Source organism: Gymnogyps californianus, unplaced genomic scaffold (genome assembly GCF_018139145.2).
Source record: "Gymnogyps californianus isolate 813 unplaced genomic scaffold, ASM1813914v2 HiC_scaffold_89, whole genome shotgun sequence".
Lineage (NCBI taxonomy): Eukaryota > Metazoa > Chordata > Aves > Accipitriformes > Cathartidae > Gymnogyps > Gymnogyps californianus.
In genome coordinates this window covers 113,762-139,244 of record NW_026114482.1, presented here as the reverse complement: position 1 = coordinate 139,244, position 25,483 = coordinate 113,762, and the positions used below count along the sequence as shown (strand labels likewise).

General features: G+C 37.2%; 1 protein-coding gene across 1 annotated transcript in view; it reads right to left on the bottom strand.

The window, feature by feature from the left end:
- Nucleotides 1-215: 215 nt before the first annotated feature.
- The window catches only part of LOC127029272 (chromodomain-helicase-DNA-binding protein 1-like), a 69,454-nt gene continuing 44,186 nt past the window's right edge, over nucleotides 216-25,483 (bottom strand). The window contains exons 18-37 of the mRNA XM_050914839.1: nucleotides 25,313-25,384; nucleotides 19,901-20,050; nucleotides 19,083-19,231; nucleotides 18,703-18,799; nucleotides 18,517-18,612; nucleotides 17,297-17,473; nucleotides 16,915-17,075; nucleotides 15,041-15,082; nucleotides 14,163-14,293; nucleotides 13,606-13,744; nucleotides 12,738-12,888; nucleotides 11,597-11,719; nucleotides 11,094-11,228; nucleotides 9,636-9,887; nucleotides 9,074-9,214; nucleotides 4,426-4,604; nucleotides 2,429-2,525; nucleotides 2,164-2,221; nucleotides 975-1,185; nucleotides 216-776 (exon numbers count right to left, since the gene is read on the bottom strand). Coding sequence (XP_050770796.1) covers nucleotides 413-776; nucleotides 975-1,185; nucleotides 2,164-2,221; nucleotides 2,429-2,525; nucleotides 4,426-4,604; nucleotides 9,074-9,214; nucleotides 9,636-9,887; nucleotides 11,094-11,228; nucleotides 11,597-11,719; nucleotides 12,738-12,888; nucleotides 13,606-13,744; nucleotides 14,163-14,293; nucleotides 15,041-15,082; nucleotides 16,915-17,075; nucleotides 17,297-17,473; nucleotides 18,517-18,612; nucleotides 18,703-18,799; nucleotides 19,083-19,231; nucleotides 19,901-20,050; nucleotides 25,313-25,384 — 2,925 coding nt within the window. The 3' untranslated portion in view covers nucleotides 216-412. The remainder of the gene's footprint in view (nucleotides 777-974; nucleotides 1,186-2,163; nucleotides 2,222-2,428; nucleotides 2,526-4,425; nucleotides 4,605-9,073; nucleotides 9,215-9,635; nucleotides 9,888-11,093; nucleotides 11,229-11,596; nucleotides 11,720-12,737; nucleotides 12,889-13,605; nucleotides 13,745-14,162; nucleotides 14,294-15,040; nucleotides 15,083-16,914; nucleotides 17,076-17,296; nucleotides 17,474-18,516; nucleotides 18,613-18,702; nucleotides 18,800-19,082; nucleotides 19,232-19,900; nucleotides 20,051-25,312; nucleotides 25,385-25,483) is intronic.

Sequence of the window (25,483 nt, the reverse complement as noted above, 5' to 3'; positions counted from 1 at the left end):
ATTCTTTACTAAGAAAACAAAACAAACTCCTCATTCCTTCCTGAAACATGATCACAGGTCAGTGTTTAAAAATTCATTTGCAAACATAATTTAAACTGTGTTCAGCCTAAAAACAGTTTTATGAGATCCAGTCTGAATGGGGCAGTGTTGAGGTCCCTGTAAAAGTAAACATTTTCCATTTCTTAAGGGGGGGGGGGGGAAGTGCCACAACATTTGCAGCACAGTGCAGCATAAACTTTAAATACAAAAATATTTTTCTATTGTTGGGATAATAGACCTTGCACCCTGGAAAGAAGTAACAATACTGCTACTGACAGAATATCCAGTCCATATCTTTCAAGTCACATAAGGCAATTACTGTGTTAGCTTACTGTATATGGCTAAAAGAAGGTCCAGAAAATGTCAGTCTTTGTTATGTTTTCCGGCTACTCCATGTATGTTCAGGTGTACTTTTGTGATCTGATGAGTGTTCAAATGGAGATCTGTGTCCTAAAGGAGATCTTGAACCATAAGGAGACCTCTGATCTAATGGTGACCTTGGGCCACTACCAGAAGCTCTGTGGTCCATTTGCCAGTCTGAGTGGTACCTATACTCTCTGGAAGATTTATGATGGCTGTACTCTGAAGTGGAACGGTGATCTGAATGTATCCTGTGGTCTGAATGGGAACGGTGATCTGAATGAGGCCGACTGTCTTTTAAACTTCCTTCCAGGTTTGACCTGTGATCTCTGCTCCTGTAGTCATCCAACTTTCTATGTTTACTATCACTATAGTATCTGAAAAGATTTACTTATATTAGTATTACTGAACACATAGTAAGAACTACAATTATGTCAATTCAACAGAACTGCATTAGAGAAATTTCTTTACAATTCTGCATTACTCAGAAAAGATACTTTGGTGCTTACTACAAGCATACTGCAAAACCAGGAAGGGAATTCTTAACAGAATTTACAATTGCTGAAGCAATTTACCTGCTGTCTTGTTTATAGTGATCCCAGTCTCTGTGGTTTTTTCCATTGCTGAAGGCTGAATAGGACCTTTTCCTAGAGTCACTTTTCTTATAAGCATCTCCCTGATGCCTGTCCTTATGATGATCATGGTATTGTGACAAATGTCTATCAGAAGAATAACTGTCCCTGCTACTGTCATCATGGTTTGTATTCTCTTTCAGTCTTTCAACATCTGTTTAATAAAGCAGAGGTTATAAGGAAGTCTCATACACTCTAAATGTTTTTCTTCACCAATTCAAACAGCATTTCTACCTGTCAGATTTAAAGCAATGTGAAAGTGGCATTATAATTTGACAGAAACAAGATCTAAATAATTGAAAGACAAACGCACTAATGTGAGTGAACTGAGGGAAACCTCAGAAGTAAGTAGAAGGCAAGCAAGCTAGAAATGTAGATATGTAGGGCTGAGAAACTAAAATTTTCCACCTTACAGACTGAATGGAGAGGATCAGTGTGGTCCAAATGAGCAGTGAGTAGAGACCAGGTGCCTTTAGTAGAACAATTTTAAACAGAATGGTAGGAAGTTCCTCTCTAAGGAGAGATAGCCCTAGCATGAACATCAGTTTTAGAGGCACACCTTGTTAATGAAAGGTTTTTAGTGGTATTCCTAAAATACATTATACTCATTTTAAACCCATGATAACATACTCAAGGTTTTACATAACATGATATAAAAACAAGTATTACAAGAAGGCAAGTGTGGGAGCACAGAAAAACAGTATTATTGTCAACAATAAAAGACATCCCATATAACTGATTGCTAACCATGACTTCAGGGAATATCTTTCTTATGATACGGTGACATTACAACTGCTACAAACAGGTATAGAGCCTCCAAGAAGTTTACAAGTGTTGAGTTGGCCTCTCTCCCTCCTCAAAATTAAATACAAAAAAGTGTTGTTTTTTTTTTTTTAATTAATTTATTTACTTTAAAAGAATGGCCAAATAACTTGCTACTAAAATCAGTAAGTACCAAATTCAGTCCGTGCTCAGTTGAATTTCATCAGCAAACTAGTGAAGTTATGCTAAGTCAGCCTATTCCTATGATATCCAGCAGTATGGGAGTTCTAGGAGACAGTTTTAAGCTTATTTCATTTTACATATTGTCATTTAAGATATCCAGCACAATAATATGCTCAAGATTTCTTACCTGGATTTCTAATTACATGTGTATTCACATTGCTGCTAATATTCTGGTCACTGTGTTGCTAAAAGAGACAAGTACAAAAATTATCATTGATAAATCCCAAAGTTGCATCTGAATTCTTCAGAAAATATCCTAAGAAAACAGACTAGTTTACTATGAACAGTAAAATACACTTCAAATGTATTGAGTGTACTCAATTGATACTTAATAAAACAGTTATAAAACTTAAAATATATATTTACATATTTAGAGAGTCTGAAAGTATTACCTGAGATTCTTGGCGTTTTTTGATTGCATGTTTATACAGCTTGTGCAGCTTTCTGGCATCAAATTCTGTAAACTTAGAGACAAAAATCCACAAGTTTCTGAGGAAAAAGAGAGGTTATAATTATTCCATATATTGGTTTTTATTGTATCATACAACAGAACACGGACTTAAATGAAATTATTTCAACAGTACTTCAGTAAACTGAAATCATTGTAAAGTCTGTTACACAGAATATTACCTAGCTGCACAGCAAACATTACTTAGCTGTATTTCAAACATTTGAGAAATTAATTCCTTTAATAATTTGTCATTTTGTAATATTTATCACAATGACTGCAGAATGCAAAGTGCATGAGAAGTAATATTAATGGCAATTCTGTTAATAAAATGATTTGTGCAATTGCATAAAAATGTAGTTTTCAATTTGTTGTGCAAGTCTTCTGAAAGATTGTTTGAAATATGTCAGAAAACTTGAGTATTTACTACTCAGTAAAGATTCTTCCAAACTTGAAATCTCTTGCAGTGTAAGAAATTTGACCTACATGCCTCATTTCCTACAGATATCAGGGACAGGATTTTTCCACAGAATTCCAAAGCCTAGTCAAAGCTTTTGAAACCAAATGAGAAATCTGAAAGAGGATGGAAGTAGCATGGCAAAAACTTTGATCCTAATCTATGCTATGAAAGAAGAAAGGAAAAAAAAAAAAATCAACTCTTTTGGTGTCAAGAAGCCAAAACCCTAAAGACAACATTTGCTTCTATGATCACAGACACCAGATCTAAAGTCTAGAATTCTTTTAGCAAAGTTTACAGGTGGAGTGCTTAAAAGACTACAGAATACTACTGTTCTAATTAGCATTTAGTTCAGAAACATCTCAGGTGTGTAGGCTCAAGAAGCATCTATCTGCTCTTTCACTGTGATGATTTAAACATTATAGTTTTGGCCTAGAGGTTTGCAAAAGTAGATGCAACCAGCCAATGCTGTGCCCAATGACATCTGTATAAGAAATATAGAATGAATACCTTTAACTAAATTCTATGTCTTATTAAAGACAGATGAAATACATATTTTAATAATCTATGTATGGTACTGTAGCATTATTATGAATTAATATTATAGTAGCTCTACTATGAATTTCCACTTAAAGAAATATAACATTTACCAAGGTGTCTTTAAGAGATGGATATTGTTTTTGTATTTCAGTTCACCGTAATATTTTGAAGTAAAGCAAGTACAAACAGCAGAAATATTCTGTTAACAACAGTCTGCAAGGAAATTAAACACTTGACTGACTGTCGTAGGATAGATTTGCAACCATAAAGGATTAAAGTGCACATTATGATAAAACTAACTCAAATTGTATTAAGAACTTAACAACAAAATATAACAAGTTTATAAACCAACATTTTTCTTATTTTTTCCGAAGTTATCACCTCACAGATGCATAAGAACATTTAAAACTCTTCTTTCATTTTGAAATACATCTCTGAGTATGTTATGATAAATGTTTTTTATAAAGTCATAGTTAATATCTGATTTCATTTTAGAGTATATTTTTAAAAAGAATAAAGGATTCTGCAACTCAAAATCATTCAAACTTCACCACACAAATATATAATGGCCTATTTTTAGCATGAATAAAAAAAAAACCAAAACAAACTTCAAAGTTGAAAAAGCCAGATTCTTTAATGATAAGAACTCTTTTCCACTAAACATTAAATATACTCTAAATACAGTTATTTTCTGTTTGCTTTTGGTTTTAAGTAAGATGACTCCACCTACTGGACAAAATGCATTGCTATGTAAGTATGAAAAAGTGAATCCATTAAAAGCTGGAGCCATTTATAATCATCTTTTTATAAGTCCTTATTTAATACAGCAGAAAAATACAAGAAAGGAAGAATAAGAAACAAGAGAAATAATTAAAAACTATTCTGCTTAATAGAAGCTATTATGGATTTTCCTTTTTCAAGAAAAATCATGCAGAATAACTTACTTTCTCCACTGTTTAATTTGTTCAGGATTTGTGTACTCCTTTAGACATTCAGTAATGTGGTCCCCAATTTTGATTAGGCACTGTCTAGTATGCTCCAGCTGTTCCCTTTCAGAAAGGCCTTTCTCTGGTCTATCCAGTTGTTTCAATGCTGCTTTGACAGGCCTCATTCTTTCTTTGCACTATAAAATGTAAAAAAGGAATACATTAATTCAAAGGAAAATAAAAAGATAATAAAAATTGTAAAACATAACCCACCCTTACTGTGCTGTTTATATAGGCAAAGACAGTACTGTTGTAAGCCAAATGAAAAACAAGTCTTCGCTCACAGCTCTTAAGTTTTACTACAAGGTTTCATTTGGAAAAAGTAGTATTTTAAATCCAGTTGAAAATTTACTCCTATATGAAAGCATTAGATTGTAAACAAATATTAAAGATTTAAGAAAGCACTAATTAAATATAAAAGATTTTCTGAGGGAAAGGAATTATTATAACTAGGTTTTACAATCATGGGTTTAACTTTCAGCACAAGTATATAGGACAAGACTTATTTTTACATTTTTAGGACCTTGAAAGCTATATAAACTCAGTGTCAAGATTAAGTATGAGAATGTTTAATATATTTTAAGTAGATACTTTCTGCAACAATTAAACTTGGCATTCAACAGAGGATCAGCATTCCTTCTCTGAGCAGTTTTTAAGCCTGAGTTCTATGCAGATACTGACAGAAACTGAGCTATCTAGGATAAAGCTAGTTTAGGTGTGCCTAAATTAGTAACAGTGATGACAACACAGATGTACCCATAGATATATTTCATATTTGCATTCTTGAATTTTCACACTAATTCAAACGTGTTAATAGTAAATGCAGATAAACCAGTTAGCATGTTTTAAATTATAGACACTTGCTTGGAAATACCATTCAATCACAATGGCAAGGTAGTGTCCTGGTTTCGGCTAGGACAGAGTTAATTTTCTTCCTAGTAGCTGGTATAGTGCTGTGTTTTGGATTTAGTAGGAAAAGAATGTTGATAACACACCGATGTTTTTAGTTGTTGCTAAGTAGTGTTTATACTAAGTCAAGGATTTTTCAGCTTCTCGTGCCCAGCCAGCAAGAAGGCTGGAGGGGCACAAGAAGTTGGGAGGGGACACAGCCAGGACAGCTGACCCAAACTGGCCAAAGAGCTATTCCATACCATATGACATCATGCCCAGTATATAAACTGGGGGAGTTAACTGGGAGGGGGGATCGCGGCTCGGGAACTAACTGGGCATCGGTCAACGAGTGGTGAGCAATTGCATTGTGCACCACTTGCTTTGTATAGTTTAATTCTTTTAGTATTGCTATTGTCATATTATTATTATTATCATTATCATTGTTTTTCATTCCTTTCTGTCCTATTAAACTGTCTTTATCTCAACTCACGAGTTTTTTTTCCTGATTCTCTCCCCCATCCCAGGGGTGGGGGGGCAGTGAGCAAGCGGCTGCGTGGTGCTTAGCTGCCGGCTGGGGTTAAACCACGACAGTCCTTTTTTGGCGCCCAACGTGGGGCACAACGGGTTGAGATAACGACAAATCTGACTGGAATGTGTTAGAACAAATTTGTTATAAACATTCATTATATTAGTTCAATAGTTGCTGGTCACAATGTTGATGTATTTGCTCTCAAAGTTGGTGCACTTGTTCTTAAAGGTGCGTTATGTAATACCTTACTTGCAGTATATGCTCCCTGTTGTGCTGTTTATCACCCGTGGGAACTGGGCCAGAGTTATCATGTTGTTGTACTTTGTAACACTGGCTTATGATATGATAGAATTGCTGGTTGTGGAATTAATCTGGTATTTGTACTCAGCATTGCCATCACCTCCGTACTTCGGGAGCCGTCTATCAGAAACTATTAATAATTACACCTTGTACCTTTTCTCATCGGAGAGCCAAGCCACAGGGGAGACACATTTCTTCACCTTCCCCTTCTCCTCCAGGCAAATTACAGTGGCTCTTGAGAATTTTGAATATCCTTGGGATGTTCAAACTAGCATGTTCCTATTGTTATGTCTCCTGAATGTGTTCCAGGCCTTGTTTAAGGTTAAACAACTGTTTAAGAATACCTTTCGGAAATCTGCCCCGAGGCTTAATAACCATGGGTGGCATGGCATGTGGGAGAAAATGGGCAGGTATCTAGAGAACTTCTCACCTCCAATGGTTTGGAACTTCACTCCTGAACAACTACAGGACCCTGATAAAATGATAGATTATCTGAAAGGAAAATGCTGTGGCTATTCCAAAGAGGCACAACCTATCGCACTGTGCTGGGCCCTGGCTAGTATCTACCAAACACTGCTCAATACTATGCAGCACCCTCAGGGGGAAGGGAGGGAAAACAGACCGACAGATACTGCGGCTACTCCAACCCCTGCAACAGACACAGCAGCTACTGCAACCCTGGCAACAGGCAAGGCGGCTACTCCAGCCCCGACAACAGACACTGCGGCTACTCCGACCCCTGCGACAGGCGCTGCGGCTACTCCGACCCCTGCGACAGGCGCTGCGGCTACTCCGACCCCTGCGACAGGCGCTGCGGCTACTCCGACCCCTGCGACAGGCGCTGCGGCTACTCCGACCCCTGCGACAGGCGCTGCGGCTGAACCAGAGAACCAATCTGTGCCAAATATGAAATGCATATTTTTACCTGACACAAGGCAGACAAGAAGTTAAATGAGTTATCCTCAACAACCCACAGCAGTAATTTCCATTTGAAAAGGTAAACATGCTAATTAGATTGCATCTGACCATGGCATAATGATGAATATATCTTCCAGAACAGAAGGCTTGGCCAAAAAAATGTTCTATACACAAATTCAACCTAGAATTGCTCCCACTAAGGAAGAGAGGCAAGTCTGTATATCCAGAATCAAAAATATGAGGGGTTTTGGAGAACATCACCATCACTGTGTCAACATCTAGGGACAACTCAAAAATCAGTGAAGCTGTTCCATTACCAGTTCATGCCATTAAGTAATTAAGCAGCTACATTACATATTGCACTAACCACAGCTTAAAGCAACCTTTAAAAAGACAGTTTACAAAGTACACTGCTTAAGTTAAGTGTAGAGGTGAACAGAGAAGCGTAATTGTACATGGGAATTGAGTGATTTTCAGTCACCTAGCCACACACAAGATATCCTGGAAATTATGGATAAGTCACTTATAACATTTAGATAAAAAACAAAACACAAAACAAAAAAACCCACATACATAAACTGGTCAGTACCATACTGATGAGAAAACAAGATAATTTGCCTCTCACAGTGTGCTGGTTTTGGCTGGGATAGAGTTAATTTTCTTCATAGTAGCTAGTATGGGCTATGTTTTGGATTTGTGCTGGAAACAGTGTTGATAACACAGGGATGTTTTAGTTATTGCTGAGCAGTGCTTACACAGAGTCAAGGCCTTTTCTGCTTCTCACATCACCCCACCAGCAAGTAGGCTGGGGTTGCACAAGAAGTTGGGAGGGGACACAGCTGGGACAGCTGACCCCAACTGACCAAAGGGATATTCCATACCATATAATGTCATGCTCAGCATATAAAGCCGGGGGAAGGAGGAGGAAGGGGGGGACGCTTGGAGTGATGGCATTTGTCTTCCCAAGTAACTGTTATGCATGATGGAGCCCTGCTTTCCTGGAGATGGCTGAACACCTGCCTGCCGATGGGAAGTGGTGAATGAATTCCTTGTTTTGCTTTGCTTGCGTGCATGGCTTTTGCTTTACTTATTAAACTGTCTTTATCTCAACTCATGAGTTTTCTCACTTTTACTCTTCCGATTCTCTCCCCCATCCCACCGGGAGGGAGTGAGCGAGCGGCTGTGTGGTGCTTAGTTGCCAGCTGGGGTTAAACCACGACACACAGCCAGCACCACAGTAGACCCAGTAAACCTGTCTGGCAGTAACAGACAACTGTTGAGACCTGAATGATAGAACTTCCACAGCAGAAAAGTAGCTGCTCAAAGTAACTCCTCAGCATCTTTCCAAAGGCCCCAATTGACCTATAAAAGTTTACATAGATTGAGTTTACCTACCTTTTTTTCTTCCAATATTGATTCTGTTGTGGTCAAAAGTAGTGATATAACTGAAATTCTTTTGGTATCAGAGATATTACTCTGGCAAGATATTTCTAAGGACTTTAGGATTTGTTCCTTCCTCTGTCTAACGCAGGAAGTCTGTAATACTTCAAGAGCAACTTTGAAACTTAATTTCTCTTGTTAGCTTACAAAGAACAAAGGGGTATTCGATAAGGCCAAGCCAGAGACTACAGCAGCTGCATTAAAATTCATTCGTTTCTGTCCTTTAAGAAGCAGTATCCACAAATTATTCTTGAGGACGGATCTTCACAGTCTGTATTTTAAAACTATTCAGCGCACAGACGACTAGACAAATACTCTTCACTATACTGCATAAATGCAATAAAATAAAACTGCTGGCCTGAAAACAAAACTGACTTTAGTATAGTGTCGATAACCCTTCACCGATCTAAGATTTTACTGGCAATAGATATCTGTGTTATAATGCCTAATAGCAGAATCAAGAACATCAGAACCTGCGTTCATTTAGAATATCAAGTGTAAACACTAAGTTATCAACAAGGGAATTACCACACTGAATGTCTTCTGATCCAGTTCTTCAGATTCTTCAGATATAGGAACTGGTTCACTAGTTGCAGTAATATGAACTGGAATATCCAACAATGAAACTTTTTTATTTTTTTCTTTATTTTCAGATTTGATTTCATTTACCTAAGAACAAAATATGAAAATGTATCTGATAAGTAAACCTTATTTTTGGGCTGGAATTATACTGTAATTAGGCAATCACTGCAATTACTGCATTCTCTTCAATAATAACAAGAAAAAAAAATATTCTGACATTCAATGACAGTACCTTTTATTTTCTCTCTCCAAGGGATGGAGGAGAATGGACAAGTTTCTTGCACCACTTGCACTCTCAGTCCCACTAAGCTATGCATCTTTAAAGATGTAATTTCCCATTTAATTTGCCTGTCCTTGTAGTTACAAGTGGTAAAAATAAAACTTCAAAAGATTTCAATGAAACGATAACTGTAAAGTAAATGATCCAAAATACCTTTTCAACTCAAAATCGTTCACAAAAACCTGGTGGCCTTTTCTAGTGCTATATAAGAAAAATAAACCTAGTTACCTTTTCTTCCTTTACTTCTTTTTCTTTCTGTGTGGATTCTTTTACTTTGTTTTCTCTCTTTTCTTTAGTATTTTTTAATTCTTTCTTATCCTCTTTCTCTTTTTTCTCCCTTTTCAAATCCCTCTTATTTTCTTTTTCTTTTGTCTCTCTTTTTTCTTCAGCTTCCTTCTTTATACCAATATCTGGCTCAGGCTTTTCTTCATTTTCTTCTTCTGCTTTTATTTTTTTATGTGGATGTTTCACTGAAACAATCTCATCCTGCAATACACAAGCATATGTGTCACATCAAATTGAGTTCCTAACTATACAAGTTTTGTAACCATCAGATTAAAATGTACTTTTTATCTGTGTGCGATTTCTTTAGACTTAGGTTTAACACCTATCAAATGGAGCTGGATGCAGTTGCGAAACAAAATGAGGACTACTCACTCATTTCCTTGATGTGACACAAAACAAGTACTGATTGGGCAGGGGTAATGGGGGGGTGAGAGATTAAGTCCATTTAACTTTCATATCCCCAAAGAAATCTGCCCCGTAAAAGGTAGTTAAGCTGCAAAGAGCTAAAAACAATAAGGAAGCAGGCATCACAAGACTGAGCTGATTTTTCAGGGCATGGTGATGATAAAAGACCTCTGTTCTGGTTAGCTTTGTTCCAGTAACTTTTTACTGACCACAAATTAAACATTCACAGTCACAGGAGAAGGGAACAGAGTTCCAACTTTCTCTTTTCCAGAGGTGTTCTGAAGAATCTGGTGTTCTTTCAGCTACCTTCAAAGTCACAAAATTAGGTGCAACATGGCCCCTAAACTTCATCTGTTTTTTTTTTTTTCTCTCTAGTGGTTTCTGCTGTGTGATAAATTTAAATAAATGACCCAACAAAAACAGAGGCCTAAAGGAATACATCAGAAGTAATAAAAACATAACAAAGTTGAGTAGTCTATTAGAATAATGAAAGCCCTGACATACACAGAAGCATTCACTTGCATGTCTTAAAACATCATTTATTCATGCTGTTTTTTCTACTCAAGCTTGATTTTTTTTTCCTGAGCCTGAACAAAAGTTGCTACCTGAAGAATCATTATCAGTAGTAATAATGGATTAGTCAGAAACATTAGTTTTATATTCAGATGTTACATTAAAATTGCATTTCTAGCAGATACAATGCTCAAGTCTTTAAAGAACATTGAAATTGCACAATGTCACTTGTAATTGAGTGACAACATTATTTTATGATATTATAATTTGGAAAACTAATCATAATGTCTGAGCTACAGGCTTATCATTAAATTAAAATAGATATAATCTTCCATGTGATTATATTGATGCAATATTAACTGCCACAGAAGAAGGATGCCATCCAAGTGCTTCAATTTTATTAAGTCAAACAGAAGATCAAATAGAAAGTGTTACTAATAGAAACAACTGAATAGCCATCTTTACCATATGAATGATGTTTACCTCATTATCCTCATCATCTTCATCGGATTTTTCTGAGGGTGGTGATGAGGAGTCACTTTTTATTTCTTCTTTAATTTTTGCAGCCTTTGTTGCTCTATTCTTCTTAGTTCTTGTTTTCCTCCTCTTTGAATTGCCCTGAATGCAAATTAGTACCTTTATGATGTCAACTGACAAGTGTCTTTGCACCACAGTTGCAGAAAAAGATTTGGTTTTTATGTTAAAGAAAGCATTCATTTTATTTATTGCCACTAATGACCACCACTTTTCTCAGGACTGGAGACCGAGCCTAATGCAACAGTAGAGAATATATACAAATAAGAGAGAATAAAACAATATTAAACTTGCAATTCATTCCTTGAGTTAGTCTCATATAATATGATTAGCAATACAGAGAAAAATTACACAAAACAAAGAAGAGTGGAACTAAGATTAAAACAAGTATCTGTTGACATGCCCGTAAGCATATTATGTTATCTCGCTACTGAATATCAAGGTTTACTTACTGCACCAGTAAGTCTTTGCGCTTCTTTTCTTGCAAGGTCTTTATTCAGTAATTTAATGAGGTAATCTGCACGGGTCTGTAACTGCTTGGCCTGGGGTTTCTTATCTGGATCATCAGGTAAAATCTGAGGAGAGCAATGGTAGTATCAACTACAAGTACACATTATCAAACTAGGAAGCTGCTAGTCTGGAGCACTGGGAACAGAAAAAGCTGAATTAAAAAAAAGGTAAAAAAACCAATCTACTCCAACTATATCTGACCAATATGCCAGCATGCTTCAAGGAACGGAGAATTTCTTAAACGTTTTATTTTTCCCCAAACACACAACTAATGTAGTCTTGGAAATGGTCCCACAAAGTTTACTGTAAACTCAAGAAACTAGCCTCAAATTTCTGTTTCCACTCTCATAGTTTATCTAAAAAATTCAGAGCTCCTGTACCACTGTCATCCACAGATCTCCTAGTTCTGCCTTGTGCTTCTAAATGCATTCATTAACTCATTACCACAGGATATTTCAAGAAGCCAAAAATATAAACGAGTGGTTTCATAAAACAAGCAAATTAATGGAAGGCAAGGGCAGGATATCATTAAACATTTGTATACAACCCTGGCTCCTCAAATCCCAAAGCTACAGGTTGTTGGCAATGTCATTGAGTTTGCTTCACTCCAGTCTTTCCCTAAATGTTTCTCACTACTTCTAAGCAGTCATTGCGCTACTTCTAATCTGATGAGTATAGCTTTTCTCATGTTGCAAATGAAAGACAGTTTCAAGCAAAGAAATCAGGGATAGGACAACCAAACCAAAACCCCAAAACAACCTTCCCTCCAAAAGATCAAGAATAAAATTAACACAACTAGAGCATTTAAACTAGGGAAGCAAAAGATGGAAGAGAAAGAATTCAAGTGACAGAGATCCAAATACATAGAAATACAGAAACATAACAGACTCTAAGAAGGTATACTTCAACTGAATACACAAAATCTTGAAATTAATAATTTATCAGAAGGATACAAAGGAGTACAACTGACCTAACTTCTGTGCAATTTCAGTTATCATAAAATAAGCTCTTTCAGTAACTGTTCTTATTAGCATTATTACCTAAACAAAAAAAGTCCTTGATGAAATTTTGTAAATGACATACCTTCTGTGTCAAACTGAGATCAGGATCCATTTTTATCATTTCCCAGCTGCCATAGCCATATTCATAGATACCTATTAACAGGTTGGAATCATCTTCCTTACCCCAATCTATATCAAAATGAGCTGCCTTGGTGTGGCATGGGATGACATATCTAGTAGAAATAAATTAGAAACATAAATAAGCGATCTTCTCAAACTTAGCAAGGGAGAGGGGAACATGCCACACATCACTAAGATCCTGGTATATTTAGGTAAGTAATCCAGATATCTATCAGGTTTTCTTACAATTTCTATAAAATATTTATTGAAATCAGTACCGAAACATGTTTTAAAGCAGATCAAGATTAAGATATAAAGAACAACAGACATCTATCTGTGGCCATGGATTGAGTCAGAACTGGCTAACCATGAAGATAAGATTAAAATATTACTCAAGTGTAACTGCTAACTGAATAAGCAGATAGTCTAGGGACTATGATACACAAGGTAGCAAGCTAAAAAGTTCAGAGGGCTAAACAACTACCAACAATTACCATCTGCTCCAATTTGACAAATATTGCTTTCTCTCAGGCAGAGGTGACACAAAGCAGCTCCTCAACAAGCCTAATTTCTAGTCTGGAATAATTAAGAGTAACTGAACCCAGTCCCCAATGAATACAGTTCAGAAGCCAAAGCAAATACCAGCTTCTAAGGAGAGGGAAGAAAGAATAAAGAAAGGATGTGGAGCAGATTTCTGCTGCCAGTTCTTAGAGGGAATGGAGCAACACTGGTGTCCCAGTGTGCTTAGAGTCTGGATTGCTTAAATATATGCATAAAAGCCTTGAATAACCTTCTACATTATGGCTTCCTTTAGGAAAAGAAAAAAATACCTTTTCCTTTCTTCTGGATCTGAAGGAATGGATTTGTGCAATGGTGCCAACTCTTCTTCATGAGAGATGACTAGCTTTGCATTCACCTGTACTCCTGATATTCGGAATGTTGGGCCTTTAACTTTCCCAAGTCTACCTCCTTAAAATAAAGGACCAAATTATTAAAATATTTTGCTCTTATGTGTATCTTATAGACAAACATAAAGAAAAAAGACATTCAATTATAGCAAATGACTTTTTCTCAACCAAACATTTTAATTAAACTCCAGAATCTCAAGGTCTTCCAGATAATAATAGCAAATTAATTTTAATTTTAAATTTCACAGTAAAGCAAAACCATGCTGCATTCTACTGCAACAACTCACTCAGGGAAAGGGGGAAAAAAACAAACCCAAAAAGTCTTCTTACTATAATCCTTTTTTCTAAATCACCTAGCATGCTAACATTTTGTTAATGTTTTCCCCTAACACAAATGTTTTGTTATAATCAGAGTGCAAGAATTATTCAGATCTCTTGGCACTTTTTATTCCTCTCCCCCACCCCCAAACACACTTTACCTGCTCTTTCTTGTCCAAAGGAATTTTCCTTTAAAGCCTTAATGCATCCATTATGTACAAGTTCTCCCAGACGTCTAAGGTCCGTCTCAGATTTATCAACTAGCTCAGCATCTCTAGCTATAGCATCTAACCTGTAAGAAAACAAATATGTTTTTATAGCTCTAAAACTTTAGTATTATGAATGACTCCTTCAGATTTTGAAACTAGAGAAGTGATCATGTAAGTTATCATTCACCCACACTTGCTATGCTGTGTACAATTTTGATCTATGCAGTTAAAAGCAGCTATAGAAAAGAATACAGAAACTATAAAAAAGGGTGTTTCACATAGAGGACAATACAACAGGAACTATAAAGGACCCTAACTATACAGTTTTGAGTTACATTACTACACATTCTTTTAAATAGAAAAGGAACTATTATATATAATAAGATCATATAGACTATAAATACTATTAAAGAAAATAAAGATGGGAAATTATTCTCAAAATACAGAGTAATACAGAAAGCTTAAAATAAGAACTGACAATGAGAAAAATGCAAAACTGGCAGTTAGTCTGTTGAAAGCCTACAGCTTTATCCACTCTATCAAACAAGAAAACTGAACGATTGTCACTAATGCAGATTAAACAAGACAGTAGGTAAAGTATAAAGAAAAACAAGCAGTCTTGCAAAATTTAAAGATTTGTCGAACTGGCTGTCTACATACATACCATATATGAAGAAAGGAAAAAAAATTAATTTAAATTCATGTTATAGTCAAGGCAAAAGATTAGGCACACTATTTTCTCTTCAACCTAAGGTTTCTTGGTGTATTGTTCTAATTTTAATGAAAATAAGGTTCCAAGTTGCTATACAAATATAATCAAATAAGTTTACCTTTCAAGTGGGCCACCAAATTTCTTGTAACTCTTGATAAACCTAGTAACAGAAAATAATTTTGCAGTTAAAAAAATGTATGCTTAACTACACTGGTTTTAAAAATGTATTTGTAAAGTCTTAGTACAAGGCTATGCGGACAAACCACGACAGCAAAGAAAATAAGAACTAGAGAGACTAGGACAGCTTAGTATATCAAGATAACCCACATTTAAAGCCAGAGTTCTATTCGGTTTAATAACTGATGTAAATAAAACAATAGAAGATATAATTTATTTCAAAAATTACTAATTAGTTTCACAAGACAAAGGATTCAGCAATGTGATGTGTCTAATCATAAAAATAAAATGTGGATTTATAGTAAATAGAAAATTCAGACATTATGTTAGGCCTCTCATAATAAAGAGGAGCTAGCTGCAATTTTAAGGTGATTTTAAGACTTAGGAAAACATAACATGAAAGATAAAGGAATGCAAGCACAAGAATACCCCTGACAAAAGCAGCAAACCATTATATGTTAGATGAAATGAAAAGGAAACAATGCTCTTTAAGGTTATTTAGATAATCAAAAATATTTTATAAGCTTTACAGTATTTTAGAGAAACATGAATACTTGAATTACAGAAGTAAAGTAGCATTTCACAAACCAATTAAAGCAAAGCAATTTCTCCTCCTTCTACAAAAGAAGTATTTTTAGCACCAAATATTGATGGGACCAGCTGTACAGATTCACTTATGTACTGGTTTTCACTGAGATAAAGTTAATTTTCTTTAGAGCACCATACCTGCTAGTATGTTTTGGATTTGTGCTGAAAACAGTGTTGATAATACAGGGATGTTTTTGTTACTGCTGAGCAGTGCTTACACAGAGTCAAGGCCTTTTCTGCTCCTCACACCACCCCACCAGCGAGTAGGCTGGGGTTGCACAAGAAGTTGGGAGGGGACACAGCTGGGACAGCTGATCCCAGCTGACCAAAGGGATATTCCCTACCATATGATGTCATGCTGAGCAATAAAAACTGCGAGGAAGAAGGAGGGAGAGGGGACGTTCGGTGTTATGGCATCTGTCTTCCCAAGTAACCGTTACACATGATGAAGCCCTGCTTTCCTGGAGATGGGTAAATACCTGCCTGCTAATGGGAAGTAGTGAATGAATTCCTTGTTTTGCTTTGCTTGCGCATGCAGCTTTTGCTTTGCCTATTAAACTGTCTTTATCTCAACCCATGAATTTTCTCATTTTTACCCTTCTGATTCTCTCGCCCATCCCAACATGGGAGGAGTGAGTGATCAGCTGTGTGGTGCTTAGCTGCCTACCAAGGTTAAACCACAACAACTTATCAAAATGGATTTTGGTATTTGGGTTTTTTTTTTGTTTTTTTAGTTTTAAAAAGCACCATATAACATTAATTCAATTACAATGGCAAGAAATTTAAAACAAAACAAAACTCACTGAACCTTTTGTAGGTATTTCCACAAAAATGTGCATATTGTTTCTTCAACTACAGTTTTTAGGTTAAATGATGGGAAGTAGAATATTTTGTTTGTGAGGTTAAAAAAAAAGCTCACCCATTTTAGAAACTGTTTTTTGAAATAACTGTCTTCAGGGGATGCAGGAAGAATATTAAAAGATTGTAAAACAATTGAGAACGTTTTTTGAACCCAATGTTATCCCTCACCAAAATAGGTTCAAATTCTGGACATAACAGTTCCTTATGTCAGCACCCCAAACTACACAGAGTAAAGCCTTAAATGCCTAGAATAAAAATTTTCAACTAAATTCAGGAAAAATAGACTGTTTTTCATATTTTCAAAATCTAAAATGATAAAAAAATATATTTTGTCCCTTTAAACATGCACGTCCCCCCACATCTTACCGCCTAATCTCTGCATCGCTAAATCCTTTAATATTTTCTCGAGGAATAGTTCGTGGTCGTCCACGTTTTTTTGGTCGTTTTCTTTCTGAGATGGAGTCACTATCAGATCCAGAATATCTTCTGCTCCTACTGCGTTTCCCTTCACTTCCATTAAAGCTGATCTGGAATTTCAGATTAATTAGGTCAAAGCTACGTGACTAAAACATTTTATTAATGTGTTATCTAGTCTGTCAAAAATGGGGTGTGGGGGTGTGGTGTCACCTGTGAAAACCATCCAACCCAAAAGTACAAGCCAAAACAACAGCAACGAAAAAACAAACAAACAAACAAACAAAAACAAAAAAATAAAAATCAAATTTAGTTGGTCAAAACCCAGAGATACCTGTTTTGCACAGTTTCTCATCCTTGGGAGCATATATATTTCTTCAAGCTCTTTTTGTCTTTCCTCCTCTTCTATTCGTCGCCGCTGGACTTCTGGAATTATATCTTCCCAGTTTCTTAAATTTTGTTCTGGTTCCAACTCAATGTCATCTTCATCCATATTGGAAAAGTTAGCCACCTTATGTATTGGAACATAAGTATTTTCACCAAATCAATACATGATTTTATTTAAACAGAGTCAATAATTAATATTTTAGGAAAACTTAGTTCAGAATGGCATATTTTATTTATTTATTTATATATACACAAAATGTACACATATAAAATGCTTCATGAAGCACTGTCTCTAATGAAAGTATTTTCATATATGAAACGCGCACACTCCGTGCAACATGGCTGAATATAAAGATGAGAATCTTTTTCTTCTTTTACAAGTTGAGTAATATAGAAACACTATGAAATGCCTCCCCAATAGCTGTGATTGTTGTTTAATTTCCTTCAAAGCAGAAAGCAAGTCTAACTGAATGCCCAAGTTAATATGAAACTATAATAATGTAGAACTAACCAAACATTAATAAACTGTAGAAATCACAATATGTTGCAAATGAATGATTAGCAGGAAAGTGATTTAGTACTCTACTGATCTAAAAATGTCCTGCCTTGCTTTAAACAAAAAACAAGCAAAAACACACTACACACACCAAACCTAAACAACAAAAAGATCCACAAAAAAAAAAAAAAAAAGCCAAAACCACCATACACAATTTGGACCCACTTAATATTTTAAGTGTTATCCAGTTAAGCATATCTGGCATTCATGTTTACATGGGGGCTGAAAAGAATTTCTAAAAGTCATCAACTAAGAAATCCAAACTTCATTCTCTGTTTTCAGAAGTACTACAGGTGCTTAACAGCATAAAGCATTAAATGAAAAACAGCCCTCCCCATTATTCTAATAATTAAATCAAAGACTAATGTATTTGTAAATCTCTTTCTTACTTTGTTAGCAAAATATATTATGTATTTTTAAATGTTTGCACTGGCAGTAATTACCCTGTATAGGTGAAAAGACATTCTATGCCAAAGAGTTGACTTATTGTTGCACCTGTTTCATAAGAATGAAGAAAAGATGAATAGGTGCACAAAAGAAGAAGAAGTAGAAAAAGTAGCATTTATAAAGGAAAGTATAATTAAGGGAAGAGGGAGGGAACAGAGCAATACCTTGAACTGTGAAAGCAACTCATCTCCTACAGTTAGTGGGCCCGGCTCATTTTCTCGAGTTTCAGCCCTCTTCAGGATTTCATCTATATCCATTTCCTGAAACAGAAGTTTCTCTTTACAACAAAACAATTCATACGTATTTTTAGTTTCTCTGTCCATCAAGTGTAGATGCACTGTTCCATTTACCTGAGGCTCCTCCTCTTCCCCTTCAGGTTCTTTAAAAAGTTCCTCGGCACCGAACTTCAAAATTGCTGATAACTCTTCCTTATTAAAAGGTGTTGAGCTGAAATACAGAAAGTTTCAGATAAACACTTTATGTTAGTGATTTTTTTCAAATTACTATAACCATGAATCAAACTTCCTTTTGACTTAAATAAAAGCTATATTTAATATGTAAAAAAAAAAAAAAAAAAGTACAAACACAATATACTTTGCAGTCTTTACTTACATAACTCCTTACCACATATTTTTTGCCTTTTATTAACCAAGTGAAATGACTTGCATTTTTACTCAAATAGTCAGGTATACTTAAGCATAAGTTAATATGAAAGAATAAACAAATATACCTGGAAGGAGTAGAGCCTGTATGTAGTACAGTTTTCCCTGTAGTGTCCATTCTCTGAATTACTAAGTGATCTAACACCATCTTTTTCTTGGCTCTTTCAAGAATATCTTCTTCTACTGATCCTTTTGTGACTAGCCGATAAATATTAACCTATGCATATTATAAAAAAGGCTTTATTTACATGCTCACAAATTACACATGAAAACAATATTCAGATGAAGTTGTTAAAAAACCCTTGAGCAACAACAGGGAGAAATGTTAGTCATGATTACAAATCTTCTAAATCTTATTGAACTAGTATTTCATATATGAAACCAGTCAACCATGTTACCATAGTCTCTACATAAATTATTTAAAAAAATAAAAGAAAGAAATTCTTAGACTTCTCCTCTTTAAACTTCTGTGATTAGGCACAAGCATGGCCACAAGGAAAAGTGTTATATCTGATTACTACTTGAAGTCTTCTGCAAGAAAGAAACACAAAGAGAACTACGAAGTATTTAACTTTAAGTAAAATGGATGCACTGAAGTATAGCAGTTACTTTCTAGAATGACATGATGCCAACGAACGTGGGACAAGTCCACAACTCTTCTCCCTACCCATCCATATACTACGGCTGCCGTGCAATCTCTCCGTATAGGGAGATTTTTAATTATTTTTTTTTTAAAAGGCAAATTAGCATTATTAACATTTTTAGACATTCTTGGCAAGTATTATTCTCAAAATACATGAGGACTGCGATGGCCCAGACAGACAGCTTATGGCTACCATATGAAACCCTCCTTCAGGTTTGGAGCTTAAAATACAAGTGTGCGTACCTGTTTCTTCTGTCCAATCCTATGAGCTCTAGCCTGCGCTTGCAGATCATTCTGTGGATTCCAGTCAGAATCAAATATAACTACAGTGTCAGCAGATGCCAAGTTTATACCTAAACCTCCAGCTCTGGTAGACAGCAAAAAGCAGAAGTCCTGAAATTATAAAATAAGAAAAAGCTTTAAATATATTAGCTATAATATTCTTCAAGGAACCAATATGACACTTCTTTATATGCTCTGTGGAGCAGACTATGAACTCATACACTTCTTTAAGTATATCATAAACATATGTTAGACTTGTAATACAACAAGGTGCTTGTCATGAATAGAGCCAGTAGATCGCTATAAGAATAGAATAGACTATTTCAGTTGGAAGGGACCTACAACGATCATCTAGTCCAACTGCCTGACCACTTCAGGGCTGACCAAAAGTGAAAGCATGTTATTAAGGGCATTGTCCAAAGGCCTCTTAAACACTGACAGGCTTGGGGCATCGACCACCTCTCTAGGAAGCCTGTTCCAATGTCTGACTACCCTCTCGGCAAAGAAATGCTTCCTAATGTCAAGTCTGAACCTCCCCTGATGCAGCTTTGAACCATTCCCACAAGTCCTATCACTGGATCCCAGGGAGAAGAGATCAGCACCTCCCTCTCCACTTCCCCTCCCCTCAGGAAGCTGTAGAGAGCAATGAGGTCGCCCCTCAGCCTCCTTCTCTCCAAACTAGCCAAACCCAGAGTCCTTAGCTGCTCCTCACAGGACATGCCTTCCAGCCCTTCCACCAGCTTTGTTGCCCTCCTCTGGACACATTCAAGGACCTTCACATCCTTCTTAAATTGTGGGGCCCAGAACTGCACACAGTACTCAAGGTGAGGCTGCACCTACGCCGAATACAGTGGGATAATCACCTCTTTTGACTGGCTGGTTATACTGTGTTTAATGCACTCCAGAATGCAGTTTGCCCTCTTGGCTGCCAGGGCACACTGCTGACTCCTATTGAGCCTGCTGTCAACCAGCACCCCCAGGTCCCTTTCTGCGGGGCTGCTCTCCAGCCACTCCTCTCCCAATTTATACTTGTGCCCGGCATTACTCCGTCCTACATGCAGAATCTGGCATTTGGACTTGTTAAATTTCATCCCATTAACCATTGCCCAATGCTCCAATCTATCCAGATCCCTCTGCAAGGCCTCTTGTCCCTCAAGAGAGTCAACAGCACCTCCCAGTTTGGTATCATCAGCAAACTTGCTAATGGTGCATTCAACTCCTGCATCCGTATCGTTGATAAAGCCCTTCAGCCAGTTCTTCACCCAGCACACCATGAACCTGCTCATCTCACAGTTGGACAACTTGTCCAGAAGGATGTTGTGAGGGACAGTATCAAAAGCCTTACTAAAATCCAGAAAGACTACATCCACCACCTTCCCTTCATCCACTAGGCGGGTGACCTTATCATAGAAGGATATCAGGATTAGTTGGACAGGACTTTCCCTTTGTGAACCCATGTTGATTGTGCCTGAGGATTGCATTGTTCTTTAAATGCCTTTCAATAGCACCCAGTATGACCTTCTCCATAATTTTTCCAGGAACTGAGGTTAGACTAACAGGTCTGTAGTTCCCTGGGTCTTCCCTCACACCCTTTTTGTAAATTGGAATAACATTGGCTAGCTTCCAGTCAGCGGGGACCTCCCCCAGACTCCCAAGACCTTTGGTAGATGATCAAGAGGGGTCCTGCCATAACATCCGCTAGCTCCTTCAGTACTCTGGGATGAATCCCATCAGGCCCCATGGACTTGTGAACATTCAGCTGATACAGCTGGTCCCTTACAATTTCAGTGCCCACAAATGGAAAGTCACTGCTCCCACACTCGTGGCCCTCCGACTCAGGGGACCAGGCAGCCCAAGGTCTATCAGTATTATTAAAGACTGAGGCAAAAAAAGCATTGAATGCCTCTGCTTTTCCTTCATCCCTATTAGTCAGATGACCATCTTCATCAAGTATTGGTCCAATGTTTTCCTTAGACCTCCTCTTGCTATTAACATACATAAAAAAGCCCTTCTTGTTATCTGACACAACACTGGCCAGTTTCAACTCTAATTGAGCTTTGGCCTTTCGTGTCTTCTCCCTGCGTATACGAACCATGGCTCTGTAATCTTCCTGCAAAGCCTGACCTCGCTTCCAGAGATCATACAATTTCTTTTTCCTCTTGAGCTCCACAAGGAGTTCCCTGGTCAGCCAAGCTGGTCTTCTGCCCCACTTGCTTGACTGATGACACAGTGGAATCGCCTGCTCCTGTGCTTCTAAAAGGTGGTTCTTAAAGACTGACCAGCACTCGTGGACTCCTAAGCCCTCAAAAGCAGATTCCCAGGGGACTCTGCTAAATAGCTCCCTGAATAGCTTAGAGTTTGCTCTCCTGAAGTCCAGGGTAGCAACTCTGCTGTCCTTTTTTCTCATTACACTGAAAATTTTGAACTCAACCATTTCGTGATCACTGTGGCCAAGACAGCCACCTACCATCACATCCCCCACGAGTCCTTCTCTTTTCACAAATAGCAAGTCTAGGAGGGCATCTTTCCCAGTTGGCTCACTGAGTACCTGTGACAAGAAGTTATCTATCTCCTACAAACTTCAAGAATTTCCCAGACTTGCTCGTCACAGCAGTACGATATTCCCAGTTGATGTCTGGGAAGTTGAAATCTCCCATAAGGACAAGGGCTACCAATCCTGAAATTTCTCCTAATTGCCTACAGAGTAACTCATCAGTGCTTACATCCTGGCTGGGCGATCGGTAGTAGACACCCACTACAACATCTCCTTTGTTTTCCATCCCCCTAATCCTCACCCAGAGGCTCTCAACCACATCATCACTAACTGTAAGGGCTGTACAATCAAACCTCTCCCTTACATATAGTGCGACACCTCCACCTCGCCTGCCCTGCCTATCCCTCCTGAACAGCCTGTAGCCCTCCATCCCAGCACTCCAATCGTGGGACTCATTCCACCAAGTCTCACTAGTGCCAATGATGTCGTAGCTCTGGGAGCTGACCAACCCTTCCAGTTCATCCTGTTTGTTTCTCATACTGCGTGCATTGGTGTACAAGCATTTCAGATGTGCTCCTGAGCCCTCCGTGCTCCCAGGAGCAGTGTAAATGTTCCCACTAGCATTGCCACCCTCAGGCGATACCATGCCAACCCTTGGCTTACCTACTGCAATCCTGTTGGTATCCCCTTCCCCCATCGATTCTAGTTTAAAACTCTCTCGATCATTATGTTGTGGGTTAACCCTGGTAGACAGCTAAGCACCATGCAGCCACTCGATCACTTCTCCCCCACACCCCCAGTGGGACAGGCAAAGAGGAAAGGAAGAGTAAAAGCAAGGAAACTTGGGGGTCGAGATAAAAAATTGTTTAATAAGTGAAGGAGAAGTGGAAGAAGAGAGAAAGAAAACAAAACAAAACAAGTGATGCAAAGGCAATCACTCACCGCCTCCCATGGGTAGGACCGGTGCCCAGCCAGTTCCCAAGCAAAAGATGGCTAACCTCCCTAAACTCCCCACTCTCCCTTTTTATTGCTGAGCATGACGTTATATGGCATGGAATATCTCTTTGGTTAGTTCAGGTCATCTGCCGGGTTATGTCCCCTCCCAGCCTCTTGCTCACCCCCCAATCTATTCACTGGGAGGGGCAGAGTGAGAAACAGAGAAGGCCTTGATACTATGCAAACACTGTTCAGCAACAGCTAACACACTGGTGTGTTATTAGCATTGTTTTTGTCACAAATCTAAAACACAGCACCGTATGAGCTGCTATGAAGACAATTAACTCCAGCCCAGCCAGACCCAGTATAAGCATAAAGCAAACTGATATCGATTTCTCTTGTGAACAGTTATGGACTTCTCCGTGGTTTCAAGGAAGCAGCATCTTAGAAGACGAGCAAAATCCACTTGGGGAGAAAAAAACCAAGCAAAACATTGGCCAAAAATACAAACCCCCTTGTTGTTAAAGCCTCATGTATGCCGAAGTCCCTCTGTTTTTTTGTTAAGAAAACTAAAGTGTTCTGCTGGGGTCAATGCTCTTCAACATATTCATAAAGAATATGAAAATGAGATGAGCAATGAGGTGACAAAGTTTGCAGATAACACGGAGTTATTCAGGGACAACTACAAAGGACTACAGAAGGATCTTATGAGACAGGCAATAAAAAAGCATATGAAATTAAAGATGAAGTGAAATAGAAAATAAATTTGAGTTTTAAATACAGTGAAAGGTAATAGCAAGCTATTACTGCTCAGGAATGAGTCCTTGGAGTTGTCGTAGATATTTCCATGAAAACCTTAGCTCAGTAATAGCAAAAAAAAAAAAAAAAAAAAAAAAAAAAAAAAAAAAGTATGAAGTTTTATTTATTATTAGGAAAGATGTAGAGAATAAAACAGGAAATAATTTTATTGCTGCACAACTCCATAGTTTGCCTCCATTCTTGAATACCGTGTGAAGTTTGGATCTCCCTTCATCTTAAAAACTGTACAGTACAACTACAAGGATTCCAGAAAAAGGCAATGATGTCTATACTAGAAATTTAAAACAGAACTAACTTCTGTATTTAAACAAATATCTGAAGTTTATGTTATGAAATTAAGTCCTTCCTCCTCAACCATAGCAGAAACATAAGCTTAGCAGCAACTGACAAATGCTATGCTTCTATTACTGAAAAACCCTGTCAGTGCAGGACAAAAGACCTAAGATTATCAAAGGTATGGAATGGCTTCCATAGTAGGAAACCTAAATAAACTAGGAATCTTAAGTGGTACACAAACAATGGCTAGAAATCAGTTCTTCAGTTTCTTCCAGGGCAAGGAAATAAGAGGCAAAAAATGAAGATAACAGAAGCCAGATTTAAAGCTATTAAAGATAGTTTTTCTTCATGCAAGGATATACACAACTCAATTCTGCCCATTGCCTAAGTAGGTTTTAGATGTCAAAAGCTTGTATAAAAGTTCAGTGCTCCTGTAAAAATTGAAGGATTAAGTCCTACACAACAAAAAGTTTTTATACAGTACTTAAAATTACTTTGATAAAGAGCACTGACAAAAATCTAAAAATATAACTGTAGTTATATTAGTTAAACACCATTTTCATAAATTCTGTGTTTCCTATTTAACCTCCTCTTAGCTTTTTTTGATTTTTTTTTTGTGTGTGTTTGGTTTTGGGGATTTTTTTTGGTTGTGGGGGTTTTTTTGTTTGTTTTTTTGTTAAGAGTTGTAAACCTTATAGTCTAGGCAACAGCAACGGAATTTCAACATAATACATCCCTCACTTTATTCTATCTTCAGTTTTTGTGTAATATTTGTTATATTTCTTGGGGGGCAAAAAAACAATAAAGCTGAGTAGATTAAAAAAAACAACCACCCACTAATACCATACCTCTGATCCTTCTGCATTAAAATGATCCAGTGCTTGTTTCCTCAATTCCCCTTTTATTGATCCATCAAGTCTCTAAAGAGATTGAATAATACAGTTAAAAAGGAAGTCCTACTATATTCTAATTGGAGCAACTTGATTTCTCAATTGCCAGAACAATGGGGGGGGGGGATG